The 17,301-nt window shown below is 38.2% G+C and overlaps 1 protein-coding gene across 3 annotated transcripts in view; it reads right to left on the bottom strand.

Annotated features, from left to right (window-relative positions):
* Dnc (phosphodiesterase dunce) overlaps nucleotides 1-17,301 on the bottom strand; it is a 621,682-nt gene that overhangs the window by 444,390 nt on the left and 159,991 nt on the right. Inside the window, exon 2 of one of the 3 annotated variants that reach the window (XM_076327458.1) lies at nucleotides 12,042-12,269. The exons of the other annotated variants lie outside the window; for them this stretch is intronic. Coding sequence (XP_076183573.1) covers nucleotides 12,042-12,124 — 83 coding nt within the window. The 5' untranslated portion in view covers nucleotides 12,125-12,269. The remainder of the gene's footprint in view (nucleotides 1-12,041; nucleotides 12,270-17,301) is intronic. 3 annotated transcript variants of the gene reach the window in all.

Below are 17,301 nucleotides of genomic sequence, written 5' to 3'. Positions count from 1 at the left end.
GAATGAAAAGTATATACAAACAAAAGTCTAAGAAAACATTGTTCACATAATTACATTCATACGTTTAAGCATACAATTTGATCTGTTTGTTTAAATATAACAATTTCTCTCTCAAATTTGTGATCCGTTTTCACCCCTTTAACGTAAACCTTGCAAAATAAATATAAACGTTGTATACTTTTGGCTATAAGTTTTCTAAATTTCATAAAAATCGAAGATTAACCATCAGTTATCATCGAAGCACCCTTTTCGATAAAGCAAGTTTTCGCAATAATGCGTTACGATATTAATACATTATTAAGTGTTGAATTCTATTTAATAAATTACTATTTAGCATATTTGATCAATATGTAAATAAACGCAACGAATTACCGAACGAAACATATTCTCGTTACTCAAGCGTCGTGTTACTTTTCTCCCGCTTAAACTCGTATTTCTTCCCTTCTTCGATGAAACACGCGGAATTACCATCCACAGAGTAATGATTTATGGGAGCGAGAAAGTTGCAGCGAGTAAACGTCAGCCTCGATCGTTTCACAATAAGAAACGTGACAGCGAAGCGCGCGTAGAAGCGACGTCGCGTGATTGCATTTCCCCTATGCAAACTAAGTTACGTTTATCCGCGATGTATACAGGTGCAGGCTTATTTTAAGCGTTTCCTATGGAGGAGGCTCGATTTCAGACTACCTTCATGTTAAATACCTCGCTGAATCACGAGAAAAAATTGTACTCGTTTATCCGAACCCATACAATACATTATGACTTGAAGGCATAACGTTTAATGCATTTTGTATTCATAAATATCGCGAGATAAATCGACCGGGACGATTAATCGAGGCATTGGTTGGCAATCAATCTTTCTTTCAGGGAAGATTTATTGCAAGAACTGAACATTTCTGGTGTTGCAGTCACTTGGAACATACTAGAAATGGGGTTTTAGGTTTCGTTGGTCCTGGTAAGTCGGTATTACACAGATTAAAAATTTCAATCTTGTACTGTACACTGGAAACCTGGTTTTTGGAATTTCGGATTTTTCAAATTAAGAATCTTTGATATTTTTAAAAAATTCAGTAATAAAAAATCTACCGTTCTTTAAAAGACCCGATATGTGAAATCAATGAGGGTGCAAGATTGCTAAGGTGAAGATTAACTAAAACTAACCAAATGAAGATGACATGTTCAGAAATGAGTAGCAAATAGTTTTTGTTTGAATAAAATTTATCTTTCACTCGTATCATGAAAATGTCATTAGACAGTTACTTTAGATTAATTGAAGTGTTTAGGTGAATTTTAAAACGACCACAATATTTGCTGTTAGATATATTCAAAAATATGTACAGGATGAATTTCTACCGATACATTTAAATGATTTGTTACAAATATTAAACGAACATTCGGGTGAATGTAAACCAGGAAATCGGAAATATTACAAAATTTATATATTAAATGTGCATATCTATTTTAAACGAAGGATTACAAATAAAAAGAATATAAATACTGAAATTAATAAAGAAGGTACTGTTTCTAATGTAATGTAAGTATTATGTACCAATATTATTTAAAACGTACTAGTATGTATAAATTTATATTATTGGTAACGTATATCTGAACATGTAAATGGATTTTAGGTTTAAGTAGCGTTAATGTTGAATCAGTCGTTGTTATATTAGTTATCTAGTAGACAATGACTGCTTGAAACCAAGTAGTAAATGTCTCGTTTCGGTGGAACTTGCAAGAAGGGATGAAATGCTTAAGAAAGAAGATTGTCAAGTTTTCTTTCAAGAAGATCATCCCGTTGAAGGGACTAATCCTGCTCAGATGGTCAGTTCTCCAGATAAAGTTATATTGGATCAATGAGTAGAGGATTTAGCGCTAATTGTTCCTCGTAATGGTTAGCAATTTTTTATCCGGTTCAAGACATGGAGAAGATGTAACAACTAATACAATACTTGTTATTTCTAGACCACACTTTTGTCTGGTCTCAGCGAATTCTCTTATAGCATTATCGCATGCACTGCAGCGAAATAGTTATCAAAGAACCCTAGTTACTTTACAAATTATATTCTTAATTATCCTCATTGATTAAAATAAGTGATTAAATCGAGTATACTCGAGCACAGCAGTTAAAAGATTAAAGTTGATAAGTGGCAGCAGTGAAATATTAGTTTTTAGATTAAACGTAACGAACGAACATTTATACAAAATTTCATCTATACCAGTTGATAGTTTTATCTTCGTTAAACGATATTTCGCGCTTTCTGTGAAATTTTGTCCAAGTTCGCGTGTAATCTGCAAATACACTTGCCATTTAAATATCAGAAATGTAAACGTCCAATAAAAAAAACATCAATTTTATGAAAAGTTTTCAATTTCCAATGGAAAACTTTCAGTGCTTCTTCTACGCCAAAATAGGTTGCTCAATAATTGTTGTCTTTTGATAAGAAATAGAGCCATTAGGTTCGTCGTTTTATTTTTCTAAAGATGGTACATGTCTGATAAACATATGTGAAGTTTCATGTCTCTCGACTCGTTCGTATATTTTCGGTTGTTCAAAGTTGAAATGTCGTAGTATTTTTTTTACAATGGAAAAAACGACAAAACTTATTGAACAACTTGGTATGCGATCGCTTTAAGAACGATTAAAAATACGGTCGTTCAACGAATCCCCGGATCCATGACCCAATTGATAATACTAGTCGGTGGAAGTCTTTTTGCTTTAAACATAGTGTCCATTATCGTTACATGTCATCCAGTAGGAATAAAGCCCAACGACACGGTCGTGCCTCGAAGTACCTGCGTAAAACACGATAGCATCCGAAACGTGGGTATTCCCACGAGATTTCACGTGTCATTTCCAGCGGCCACGGAAGGCCCCTTGTAAAGTGCACTAAATGAAAACGATCCGGGAGAACTTGACCGCAATTGCACGCTCCCGGAGCTTCGCATTTTCTTTCCTCCGTCTTGCGAAATTACACGTGAACAATAATTAAACGACGTCGTTCCTGAATCACTAATATCACCACTGGTCTCCATGGGTTCTCCACTGGAGAAGAAGACTCGCGAAATAACTTTTTTTCCGCGAGCTTTTTCCATTACGGAACCATCAATGAATTCAAATAAACCGAAATGGGAAAACAGTTTGAATATTATTGTGGGGTAACTAGTTTTCAAAAATAGCCGCAAGCATCAGATTTTGTCACGAGTTTGTTTCAAAGATCGAGAATGAACTTTTTGAACAGTGATATATTTACCGATAACTATGATATTGACTGAGAATTTTGTAGAAATGAATTCTCATTGATAGTTCGTGAAAAGTATACGCTTCTGATACTCTGAAATATTTCAAAATTCGAAATTTTGGGAACTAAAAAATGTTTAATTTTAAAGGTTGAAAATCTTATGTTTGAAAGTTTTAATTCTTTTTGAAGAATATATTAATTCTGATCCGTATTTGAAAACTAACTATTCAGAAAACGAAATCGATACATCGGTCAGTTTCGACACATAAGAATTCAGACATACCGTGTATGCTATCGACGTCATTTCCAATACACTTGACATGGTCTCCCGGGACAAACAGAGCTATAAACAATGCTAAACACTTTCGCGCCAGAATTTTAACGATTCCACGTCGACTCGCAACTAAATAAGGAATAATCGATCGTCGCGTCTCGAAGTCTCGACATGTTTGCGACCGTGTTCAAGTTGGTTCAGAAAATTGATGGAGTAAATGGAATTCAATTGTGTTTTTTGGAAAAATTGGTTTAACGAGTGTTGGAAATTTAATACGAGGCGTCAGCTTTAATTATGTAACGCTCAGAAATAGAATCGTACTTTTCGTAAAGTTGTACTTATCTCGACCAACTGAGTTAACCATACTAAATCACGTTCTGTAAATCAAACTGTTATACGTTTCTCCGGTGAAAACAATGCATTCTCGTACAAAGCATCCGACAAGTTAGGAGAGATTCCATTGAAAAATAGTTTTTCGACGTTCGTCGATCAATATTTTATAAATTTATTAATTTATGAATTTATCAGCCAACTGTACTGTGTAATTCCTTCTACCGTGGAATACTTTCATCCCATCGTGAGACGTAAAAGATCATGGCAAATGAAGAAAGCATAGAGGACACCCTCAAGAATGGAAAGGACGACTCTCTCGAAGTGAAAGGGATGAAGTTTCCAAAGGATGCAAAAGAGGGCTCGTTCAACGACGCACAAAAAGACTCCTCCAAGGATATTGAGAAGGTCGTCGAAACAAACAACTTGATTCCTGGTACACCCAATATTATCCCGAGTTCTCTGACCCTGGTCGTATAATCAACTACGTCTAGTTGCATAGTCAACTACGTCTAAGGTTTCTATTAACAGGTCTGTTATTGCAGCGGTAGACTCAGAACACATGCAACAGAACCCGATCAGTCCTCAGAGTGCTCGAACTGGAAATCTGCGGCACAAAGTTTCGGAGGAAACATCAAAGAGTAAGAAAAATATTGGTAGCTCGCAGAAGCTTCCCCTGAACGGGAAGAAGAGTTCTCTGGTTAAATTGAACGAAGATAAGAAACCGAAACTCGGTAGACTGAACCGCCAATGTCAAAACCGCTTCCGTGAGATGATCGGCAAACGAGAAATGAAGAACGAGGAGCTGGAGAAACAACAGGGTGACCTCACACAACGATTGAACATACTGGAGTGCTCCATGCCTGCAGTGATGGTGTGGAATATATGGCGGATGTCTCAGGGCGGTTGTATTCCGAATCTTCAGCGAGTCCTGGAGAAACAGTTCCAGGGGCCAGCTTCGGGGGAGGTGTACTGTCCAAGCACTCCGAGTCGTCACTTTGATTACAGAATCAGAGAAATCGAGGCTGAGAGGAAGCAGGCGCAGAAGAAGGTAGAAGAGGCACGAACACTTTGGTCCGAGAAAATGGCTGCGCTGGAGGAACGGGAGAACAGACTGGAGGTAGCCAAGAAGTGTCAAAAAGAGCAGAAGCAGAGGATCGAGCAACTGACCGCCCAGAGTCAGAAGTTACGAGAAGCTAAGAAAGCACCTGACAACGACAGAGCGTGCGAGAGTGGTGAGGTTTCGCCTAATACCTTCCCAGGGCCAATGGCAAACATTGCTACCTGTGAACACTTTGTCATAGATCAATCACAATCACTTCTCTCTGATATTTATGTTCATATGATACAAAGTACGGTGGGATTAGTGCAATCGAGCAGGAGGTGATTCTTCATTGAAGTATAAATAAAAAATTTAGTAAAGGTTTTCCGTTCAAAGAACGTATACCACCATTCATAAACATTAATTCCGATTTAGTTCACAAGTACCATAGACATAGTAACACAGAAATCGATCTTGCAATTTTATACCAATTTATCGTAAGTTACTGCAATGACAACGTACCATAATCGCAATTCTACCATCAATTGCTTGCACTGGAAGCTTGCCATGACAATGCTTCTCTTGTAAGGTGGCTACACAGTATGTCCCAATCATCACCGGTCGATTTGAATTTCGCGCTACTTTTAAAACGTCGAACCGATTAACCTGAAACTTGATACGTGTCATGTAAACAGATGGGAAATTAATCATGGAAAAGTACACGGTGATAAAATGCGTACAAATTATTTAGGCCTCGAACGAGACAACTTTGTAACAAATTTTTTGTTTATATTTCAATGTATATGCTATATTTTAATGTATATGCACCTTGTATGCGCTATATTGTCACTTTACCAATATTACCCTCCTTTGCCAAGAATCTAATCTCTGCAGGAGAATGCGGGGTCATAGAGTGCAAGAAGAAGTGGCTGGAGAAGATTCGCAGCAGCACCTCCATCAAGTCAACTGACATCGAATGCCTGGAGAAGCTGCAACAACTGGCGGAGACCGAGTTAAATATGAAAAGACAGATCGCCGACTTGGAACACCGAGAAGAAACCTACATGAGAACACTCCAGCAGGCGGATGAACTCTGGTGTAAAGTTGAAGGGGACACGCTAACTGTTCTGCATGAACAGCTGGACATGAAGACGGCCGCGAATCAACAGATGGCTGATCGAATTTGTCAGCTGGAGGACGAGCTGGAAAAACTCAGGGCGAAGATGGTCATGTGCAGGTCAGAACTGGAGAAATTTCTGAACATCGACCATACCGAAGCTCTATCCGGCAGAGATGACGATTTCGCTGATGTTACTGACGAAGCAACCGCGATTAAAGTCCCGCTCAAGGATAACCTGATAGGTGGAGATGACGATTTCGCCGATGTTACTGACGAAGCAACGGCGATTAAAGTCACGCTCAAGGATAACCTGATAGGTGGAGATGACGATTTCGCTGATGTTACTGACGAAGAGATTGCGATTGAGGTTCAGCTCAAGGATGACCTGATAGGTGGAGATGACGATTTCGCTGATGTTACTGACGAAGCAACCGCGATTAAAGTCACGCTCAAGGATAACCTGATAGGTGGAGATGACGATTTCGCTGATGTTACTGACGAAGCAACTGCGATTAAAGTCACGCTCAAGGATAACCTGATAGGTGGAGATGATGATTTTGCTGATATTACTGACGAAGAGACTGCGATTGAGATTCAGCTCAAGGATGACCTGATAGGTGGAGATGACGATTTCGCTGATGTTACTGACGAAGCAACCGCGATTAAAGTCACGCTCAAGGATAACCTGATAGGTGGAGATGACGATTTCGCTGATGTTACTGACGAAGAGATTGCGATTGAGGTTCAGCTCAAGGATGACCTGATAGGTGGAGATGACGATTTCGCTGATGTTACTGACGAAGCAACCGCGATTAAAGTCACGCTCAAGGATAACCTGATAGGTGGAGATGATGATTTTGCTGATATTACTGACGAAGAGACTGCGATTGAGGTTCAGCTCAAGGATGACCTGATAGGCAGAGATGACGATTTTGCTACCGTCGATGAGAAGGATGTTTTGGCCAAGACAGAAATGGCGGAGAAGGGTGTGCTGATCAAAAAGAAAATAACGGACAAGAAAATGTTGGCTCAACTGAACACGAAGACGGCTGTGAATCAGCAGATGGCTAATCGGATTTGTCAGCTAGAGGACGAGTTGGAAAAACTCAGGGCGAAAATGGCCATATGCAGGTCAAAACTGGAGAAATTTGAGAACATTGATAACATTGAAGCTCTATCCGGCAGAGACGACGATTTCGCTGACGTTACCGACAAAACGATTGCTGTTGAGGTCCCACTCGAGCATAGATTAATAGGTAGAGACGATGATCTTGCTGCAGTTGATGATAAGGACGTTCTGGTCCAGAAGGAAGTGGTAGAGAAGGGAGTTCTGTCCAAGGAGGAAATGGCGGAGAAGGACGTTCTGGCCAAAAGGGAAATGGTGGAGAAGGGTGTTTCGATCGAGAAGGAAATGGTGGATAACGATATGATGGCTCGACCGGATATAAACGAGGCTGGACTTGACATTCAACCGCAAGATTTTGAACTCGAAAATCTCAGACTGTCGGAAGCAGCGGCATACCTGGCTCAACTGGATTCCCTCTCAGAGTTGGATCGGGACGATTTTACCACCTGTTCTGTTGACTGCAATGATCTGGCATTGACGGAAACTGGGTTGACCGAGGAGGAGATGACCGCACTGAAGGAGAATCGTATCACGGCAAAAGAGCTGCTAGAAAGGGATATTGCCAGAAAAGAAACAATAATGAGAGATAAGATAAAAGGAGAAATCGTATACGAGAGAAAAGATGATGAAGTACCGGAAGTGACGAATAAACTGAGCGAAGTGGAAGTTCCACCGCAAGAACCAGAAATAATTCAGGAAGTACCGATGAAAGTTGTCGACAAGGAGAAGCCTGAATTAGAAGAAAAACCAGTGAAAGTGAAAGTGCTATCAGTAGAGAAAGTTGAAGTAGAAGCACTACCAGTAGAAGTAAAAGTAGAAAGAAAAGTTGAAGAGGAGGCAGAGAGAGTAACCGGAGAAGAAATAATTGAAGTATTATTGGAAGAAGGAACACCTGAACTGGAAGTGCTAGAAGTATCTGCTTCGAAAGAATTAGCAGTAACTGTTCCAGAAGATATCAGAGTCATTGATGTGCCTCTTGAAATTCCAGTCGCCAAAATAGAAGAGCTTTTGCCTCCTTGTGTGTGCAAAGAAAGACCTAGAGTTTCGTTAAAAACTCATAGCGTGAAAGTGGACGATGCTTCATTTCCCTGTATATGCGGTAACGCTCCTAAAGTTTTGTCAAAAAGTCATTCTCCTGTTGAAAAGGAGGACATTTGTCTATGCAAAGAATCGCACCCTAGAATCGCGCCAAAATCTCCCGATGTCAAAGTGAAGAAGCCTGTTAGTATCATTCAATATTCTCTATCCTTAAATCATTTTGTATTAACTTCACGAAACCTCGTAATCTTCTTTCTTTGTGCGCAGGAGACACTCGACGAGATCAAAAATACCCAAATACAGGTTAACCAGATGGAGGTCCCCAAAGCTAGTGTGCAAATGATGACTCGTATAGTCTCTGATATCGGGATGCAAACGCAACCAACGCAAACAGTGATCAAACCCAATCATCGTAGAATCAACGATCCAGAAGCAGAGATCCTGAAACAATTAACTCGTTGGAGAAAATCTTCGAAGGAATCGTCGATGATCGCAATGGCTGCTTCTGGCACCCAAACAGTGAAATCTAGCACACCTTATGGAAATTATGAACACGAACAGGAACTCAGAAGTATCCAATATGGTCGAAAATCTGGAGGGACCGATGCATTGTGTAATTGTTGCATGTGCGGAAAGTTGTCGTCTAACACGCTGCTCCCCCAGAGATCTCCAGCGAAGACACAGAATTTATCCGTGAGCAAAGCTGAATCGCCTCGTATTGACAAAACACTGCAACACGAGTCAGTTTGTCTCGTGTGCAAGATAAAAAATCTTCAGATGTCCTTGCGAGACCAAGATTCACCGAGACAAATCGCCAAGAAACCTATGCGTGATCAGGAAATCAGTTGCTGCGGATATTCTACGTGGAGAACATCTCTACAAACGTGCAAGCAAAAGTCTGATCAAAGTTGCATGGTAGGGATTACTAAAATCAAGATCGAACGAAAGAGGAGGACGGACTTGACGTCCAAAATAGTGAACGTAAAAATGGATGGGCAGAAAATGATAGAAGTTCCAGAGGAAACGGACACAGAAGAGTTCAACATGAAGGATAAAAAAGGAGACAAAGTAGAGAGAAAACCCTCAATAGATGACTGTCCTTGCAGTAAAACAATTGAAACTAAACCTGGAGTAATGAAGAAATTTCATTGTGCCTGTGGAGATCCTGATTGATGTCCATATGCAATCTTCTGGAGGGATAGAAAGCGATGCTGGGAGATGTAAGAGGACTGGAAGTATTACACCTTTGTTTCGGTTAGTTGAGAGTATGTTTTATGAAAGCATGTCTCGCAATGAAATTTGAATTTCTTTTATACTGTACAGGTAACTGTATCGCATAAAGAATGGCATTTGTAGATTGTCTATAAGAATGATTTAGCGGCAGACACCGTCTTTCGAACATTACGTGACACGAAAGAATAAAAGATTCAAGTTTCATCCGATACAAGCAATGATACTGGCGTTTTTAAAGTTCGGTGAAAGTGAATGCAGCAACTCTCGCTCTTAAGAAACTGAATCGGGATTTCTCGTTTTCATTCGTAAAAGCAAGATAGCGTTTCTTTTCCAGATATCGATCTTTTTATATCTCAGTTTTGCCGAGCTTCACGTATACCTCGTGAAGGAGGGTAAACAAGATACACCGAGATTAAACGAGATATATCAGCAGAAAGCTAGTTTCCATTTAGCTATCAGGCGCAGGATAAATTATTCGTCAATGAAAATTGTAGTTTTTTACGTGTTTCATTATATCTTCACGAGAGTATTATCAATAAATTGATATCAATTTCTCGATGAAAATGTGTCCAAACACGATATACCTTGGACTATTTTTAATCATATTTAAATTCCAAATTTTTTAGAAGCGTCTACCGTAACAAACACAGTATTGCCTTAAAATTGATCTCGACTCGTTTTCAAACTCAAAGCTAATAACATTTGATCGGCATTTTTTGTCTGTCTTTCTTACTTTCACATATTTTAAGGATAAGAGAGGGAAACATAAGTGGAATACAGTTAACAAAGGCTGATAACCATGCAACAATTTCTCAGGAAATACTATATTTAAAAACAGACTAGATGAAGTCGTGTTTGGACTGCATTGACTATCAGGTATATCTCGTAGTGGATGAAATGCAATTACAGTTAAAGCCGGGACTATTTAACAAATTTTCCTGTATTCAAATATTCGAACACTAAAACGATTCAAATGTTCTACGAATACAATTTAAATTCTATTCAAATATCTTGTGTACCGATCAAGTATTTGTAAATAGTATTTGAATAATGTTCTTTATGTTCACTGGTTTTTTTTTCTGAAATATTTGAATAATGATGTTCGAATACTCGAATATTTGAATAATGAGGAGAATATTGAGTATCCAAATATTTGAATACTGAACTATTCGAATAATCATAGCCCTAATTGCGATAAGGACCACTCTCGTCATCGACTGAAGGGGTTGAGAGCGCTGAACGAACAAAAGTGTTGCCGACGAAACTCTAGATTCATCTATGCGAGGTAAAAATATTATTCATAATTGGTTGGCACTTTTACGATTCTTTGATGCCTGCAACATGTCCGCTAATGTTCGTCAGGTTCTGATACGCTTCTCGTAATCCGAAAACGTAGGTACAACGAGAGAATTTGCCAACGGGACGCATTAAGAACATGAATGAAGAAACCAACCTTGAAAGGAACGAACGCGCTCGACAAAAGCTTCCGACTGAACGAGTACGAAGATAGAATCGAAGATAGATGCGACAAAGGAACTGGTATGTAATTTCCAATAATATGACCGACTCAATGGTATTCTTCTAAAATCAATAGCGGAGAACTATTGTACAGAAGAATGGTAGTCCTTTCATCTGCTGGATTCGTAGTAGGATCAGTTATCGGCATAAAATTAAATTTCAGCATCGGCTTACCAAAAATAAATGTCTTGTGCGTGGTCGCAAGACAACGTTCATAGTTTGCAATTCCTTATATCCGTACAAAGTATAATAAAGTCTACTCGCGTTTACCATAAAACATGCACATGTTTTATGATTCAAAATTAGATAATTTTTCTTGTCTCTCTAACGATTTTTATCGGGTACCGAGAACCATTTGCCTGTCGTACGAGCGTCAATTTAAGCGTTGGAGTGAGAATTCCAAAATTAAAGGGAAACTTTGAATACGTTTGCAACAACTGTGACATTTCCCTTGAAATATTACAAATAAGATCGAACGAAGTTACTCTTCGTTTCGTACAGATTTTCCTGAAAATTATCTCGCTAGAACAGCCTCAGAAATTTACATATTAATGGAGCCGCGAATATCAAAGAGAGCAAGGAAGAAATGTCAGCAATCCTATGATTTACGATATTTTAGTTACCACTATAGATCAGCTACGGTCGCGCATTTGACACAGGACGATTACAATTTGTCGTGAAACTGAAATGAAACAAGTCCAAACAGGTGTCACGCAACTCGACTTTAAGTTAAATTGATTGCTCGTCGAGAATCTTTACATCCTCAATCTTTATCATTCATCGTTACCGTCGTTATTAAAACAATAAAAAGACGAACATCGAACGAAAAATATCCGTTCGGAATTGTACTCGAATAGTCATCGCGTGACGATAGAAGCAAGAAACAAACCATTATTATAAAGCGAATGAAATGTTCTAGCATGTGTCTCGGTAGACACCTGGGTAAGCAATCAATACTGCAAGCAACAAGTAAGCCACGACGAGGGGTCAATGAAATATTGTCTTCAGCTTGAACTGACACTGCTTGACTTTTCAAGCTGCCAGTTACTTGTAACGTCTCCAAAATGGAGACTGGAAATCCAAGTTCCCTCTCAGACCAGACAAAATGTTCTTCCACTTACCGAACGTTGGCGAGGGTATGCCTCCGTGACCTCAGATTGTGATACCCGCGCAGCTCACCGATGCTCCCCTGTTCGGCCTGCATCCTGGCCTGCGCAGTTGCAGCTGCACTGGCGATCACGTGGTGCTGGTGTATCGGTGCACCTGCTGTCGTGATGCTTCTGCGCGATCGCCAACCCGTTCTGCTACTGCCACCGCCACTTGGGGTCGGTGATTTCTTCTGGTACGGCCTGCAAAATTCAGACACCGCCAACGCGATCCAATTTCACGCAAGGCCTTTGCCTACTTCACACCTGACGTCTTAGTTTCTTTGTCCTTCGTTTTTCGGTTCCGCGATATCTCACATAAGATTAGACATATTTCGTCTAACTTACAAGTCATCACTTCGCACCTGACGATTTAGTTTCTTTGTCCTTTGTTTTCCTGTTCCACGATATCTCGCATAAAGTTAGACATACTCCCTTTCAGATCTGATTATTGATTATTCGGTTATCATCGAAGGACATGATGGACACGCAAGCCGTGTCCTTTAGTTAAACCGTTCCGAGTATCAGTGTCATAGCATGACAGTATCGACATCACCGTGTCATTTGACCTCCCGATGAAGTTTCAATGCTGACGAAACCAAATCCAAGAGGACACGGTTTATACCCGGAATATACCATTGTATATTTCATTTAATATAACGGTAGGTTCAAGGAACTTGAACATGCGTTCGAGGTTGACGCATTTTTTTATCAGGATTTCGAATGTTTATCACGTTCAATGTTCAAGAGTTTGAATGTATATGGTTGACATTAAATTGGTCGAGTCAACTTCAATCTACGAAATACATTTGACAAACGTATATTCTCATCGTTTGGAATTTCAACTCTATTGAATAATAGCTGCAAGTTAGGTAAGAGACGGAGCTTTTACGATTCAGGAATTTTGGGACATATCCAAAAATCAATATTTGAATTACGTATCCCATAAATCATTCGTTCGGTAAAGTGTGACGGCAGATTTCTAGACCGAACGAACATTTGATAGATCAATTCGATCGATTAAGAATATACAAATGAGATACCCTGCGATAAGGATAATGAGTTCAGTGACACGAGAAGGAAACTATTTGGATTAATTGAAAAATCAGATAAAGAACAATTTTACTCTAAATACGAAGGAAAAATCAATGTTGCAATGGGGTTCCTGAGTTAATGAAGAGTCGTGCGAACAGACTGTAATAAATGGAGCCACTTGAATGAAACAAGCGTCACTTTATCGGATTTCTTTCTGGCTCCCGCGAAACCCAAGAAATGTATCAGCTGTTAACGCGAACAAAGCAAAGGAAGTAAGACCAGTTGAGCAAGTAATTCGCAAACAAACTGTCTGGTATTTGCCTAACAAGTGCCACCTAGAAGACCTCTTGGTGTTAATACAACCGAGGTCCTTCTTGATTAAAAGGTTGTCCTCGAAGATGCACCAATGGGTCATGCACTCGAATCAAGTATTCATAAATTCAAAGGACAATTATGTTGTAACTTCAGCTACATGCAACAATAAATGAGTGGAGAAAAATTTCTTAGTGGCAAAGACCATAACGAATCGTTGAAGGAAACTTGTATAAAATTACTATAATAGGCTAGTACTTGCAGTACAATGTTGAACTCGATGACGTTACAAATTTTGCTTTCGTTTTAAAAATGATCCGACCTCTGAAATCATTTATTTGTCAATTAAAACAACGCTGGAATAGTTGGAAGACAAATATTCGCGTTTCGCGCGACAATCCTAAAACCGTAATACAGAACAATACATAAACTGTGGTGCTATACATGTAATAGGACACACTTCACGCCTCGAATCGAATTCAGCGTGCAAACGTTACGTAAGTTCTGCGTAAATACGCATAACCAACACCGAGCAAGAGTAAATATTTTCATTACATCCTGTCCTATCTTAAACGTTCGTTCTATACAATGGAAAATGGAGACCTAAAATTCCTGGCGGTTGTCCAAAAGGCTAGATTGCCTTCAAAATCTATGAGGCCTCTATAATCCGCGTTTCTTGGATTGCTGAACGGGTTGTTACGTGGATAACTCAGTACCAAATATCACATACCGTATTTATGTTGCACAAATAGTGAAACTTAGTCGGTGATGACACTTCTGGTGACAAATGACTCAATTGCTCAATTTTGTGCCCGGGAAGCATGTCTTGTCAAATTGAAGGGACAATCAGAGGGATTGTTTCATCTCGTGATTAGACATCGAGACCTTTATTTAGCTCGTACACGGAGTTTGAAACTTTGTTTCAGCTTATAGATAAAACTTCAGAGTCCCTTTTCATTCACGATTAAAGATCTAGTTTGAACGCACAGATCAAGATTAAGATCTGGTTGCACTCATAGTTAAATGTAAGAAGTTATATAAGCCCACAGTTAAAAATGAGACCTTGTTTCAACTTATACTTAAATGTTCAGGACTTGCTTGGATTCATAGTTAAGAATTAAGATCTTGTTGCAGTTGATAGTTGGAGATTGCGACTTTTAGACCAACGACCTTTAGCCCAATCCAATACCTCCTTGCAGGTAGAGTTTGAGACTTTGTTTTACTTCGTAGACATAAATTGAAACCTTGCTCCAAGTCATACTTGGAAACTGTAGTTCAAACGTAAGACTAAATTTCTCACTAAAGTTAAATATAGAAAAATTTCTAGCAATTACATTTGCTGATTCAAATGTACTTTTCTTTTTAAGTCATATTCTGAACATTCCAGTACTACCCACTTGATTCTTATACAAATCTTTTATTTTTCTTATACTTACAACCGGTTAAAAGTAGAATCCTTAATTTCTAGCTACCAATAGTGACGAACAAAAACACGATGTCAGACACGCGCGTGTATGCCGCACAATACGCACATGAATTCTCTAATTAAACAAGCAAATGGAAATGACGTTCAGTTTCCAAGAATCAACGTGTGATGCATTGACAGGTCTGTGAAAACTGAAAAATGAAAACTGAACCGCGTAGCTGGATAAATACAGCTTTTTAAAGCTAACCACAGTATTAATGGCAGGCTCCTCGATTATCGAAAAATCTATGAAATGAGGAACGGGGAAAAATAATCTCCATGGATTCGAGATACTTATTATCGATACTATTCGAGAACAATTGGACCACCAGAAAACAAATACTACTACCTAATATAGCTATTGCGTACAGAAATCTAACCGAAACTTTTATTATTCGACAATATATAAAATTTAAGATTCCTTTCATTTGAAAAGACTTATTTGAGAACTTGGTTATTTATTTATTTTATTTAAGAAATGATTCGATAAAGACAAAGGCAACGAGGACGATGACAGTGCGACACTTAGACTACGACGCGATCGATGATAATCCTTTGTTTTGGCGCCAGATTCAAAATTCCGTTTCAACGCGTTTAGTCTTGTTTCGGTAATTCGGGTCGTTAATTTCTAAACAGTTCATGCTTGGAGGCATCTTCCTTCAATGGTGAAGCTGGTCGTTTCCGTTAACGAAGGAACATAATGACGCGTCTCGCACGTACATAGGTAGGTTCAACAATGTCAGAAACAGTGTTATCGGGAGCTGAGTTGACGCCATTATCGTGGAGTTGCACCCGACATGGGTTCTATCTGGTTGAAGCTGATGACGTTGCTAAATGTCAAAGGAGTAAAAGTGAAACCAAACCTAAACAGCGATGAGTTGCTATCGTAGTAACAGAATGTCCTAAATTGCATGTTCTAGTGCATCGTCCTAATAAATATCAAAATTTGGATAACAGAGAAGATTTTTCTCATAATCGAAATACTTGGAAACTTAATAGATTATGGACATTGAAGATGCAACTTTAATATTGAAATAAATTTTGAATCTACTGGACCTTCAGCTCATTGCATAATCGCTCCAAGTGATTCAATTATTCAAGCCAGATATATATATAGATAGATATCTCATTTCTAATGCTAGTGCCCACAACTTGTCCAGCCTAATAAAGTAGGATCAAACTCAATCCTAGAACACGCGAATGAATCTCACTACTGAAATCTCATGAGAAAGGAAATAGCCAACCTGACTCGATGGCTGACTAATCTAACTAATTATTCTGTTTAGATCTCTAACAGATTCCTTTTCGTTGCTCTTGATAATTTAAATTGTTACAACTTAGTCGACTTAATAAAATTGGACAAAATTACTACATAATGTATTAAAAAATGGAACAAATCCTATGTTCAAAAATTATTAAGAGAAAAGGTACAAGATTACACTTAACATTTAAGCTAATAGTCATAAATGAAATTCTAACCACGTAACAGAATTTTATTTTTCGTTGCAAAATAGATATCGTTTATTCCTCGAATGACGACGAAATTTCGTTCTAGTGTAATAAACAGTGTCATCTTGAGTAATAATGAGATTATCCCCAAATTATTATCGCAAAGACATTGATAGTTCGTGAATGCAGACCTCGCTGCAGCATTTCCTTATCACGACGATTGATCCTCCCTGGTGGTGTTTCTGACACGAATCTGCAACTGAACCATCAACAGGTTGTTTCACGATGTAAAGCAAGACGACGATGGGAATATATGAGGATTCTTGAAAAAAATCATAATTTCCGAACTAATCAATTTTCGGCCTGAATACCTAAATCGAATAAAATATTTTTATTTTTGCAATCCGTAAGATCAAATATTTTATTTTGACAATCTAAAACACATAATAAAATACTTTACCGCTGTTTTATAATTACGCAATTTCTAATTAAAAGCATTCTTAATTTGAAAATAAATTGTGATAAGAGGCAACTCAAGAAATAACATGTTTAAAGTTAATTTATTTACTTCCTTCCAAGTACAGCTATTAGCACGTAACAAAATGCATCGTTCAAAGTTTTCTTCACTTAAAGTACTTCATGAACAAAGAAATAATCCAGCAAAACTGAACAATCTTTCAATTGGAGCAGACGACGAAATTAGCATATTACATTTGAAATATAATTATTTTATGTATCATGAGCGATGGATATGTAAAATATGAATAAAATATTTTTATTTGTTATACTAATTCTTTTTTCTTCAAATATTGATATTTACGATTTCATTTATTAAACAATTTTGAAATATTATATTTTCGAAATAAATTGAATATTTCTAAGTGTACTTCGTTATTTCAGTACTTCAAATACAAAATGATTAGCTTCAAAGTTATTTCATGAAAGAAGGTAAAGAAATTGTATTTCGATAACGAA

Source organism: Ptiloglossa arizonensis, chromosome 2 (assembly GCF_051014685.1).
Source record: "Ptiloglossa arizonensis isolate GNS036 chromosome 2, iyPtiAriz1_principal, whole genome shotgun sequence".
In the NCBI taxonomy this organism is placed as follows: Eukaryota; Metazoa; Arthropoda; class Insecta; order Hymenoptera; family Colletidae; genus Ptiloglossa; species Ptiloglossa arizonensis.
The sequence above is the reverse complement of the archived record's forward strand: the minus strand, read 5'-3'. Positions and strand labels throughout refer to the sequence as shown.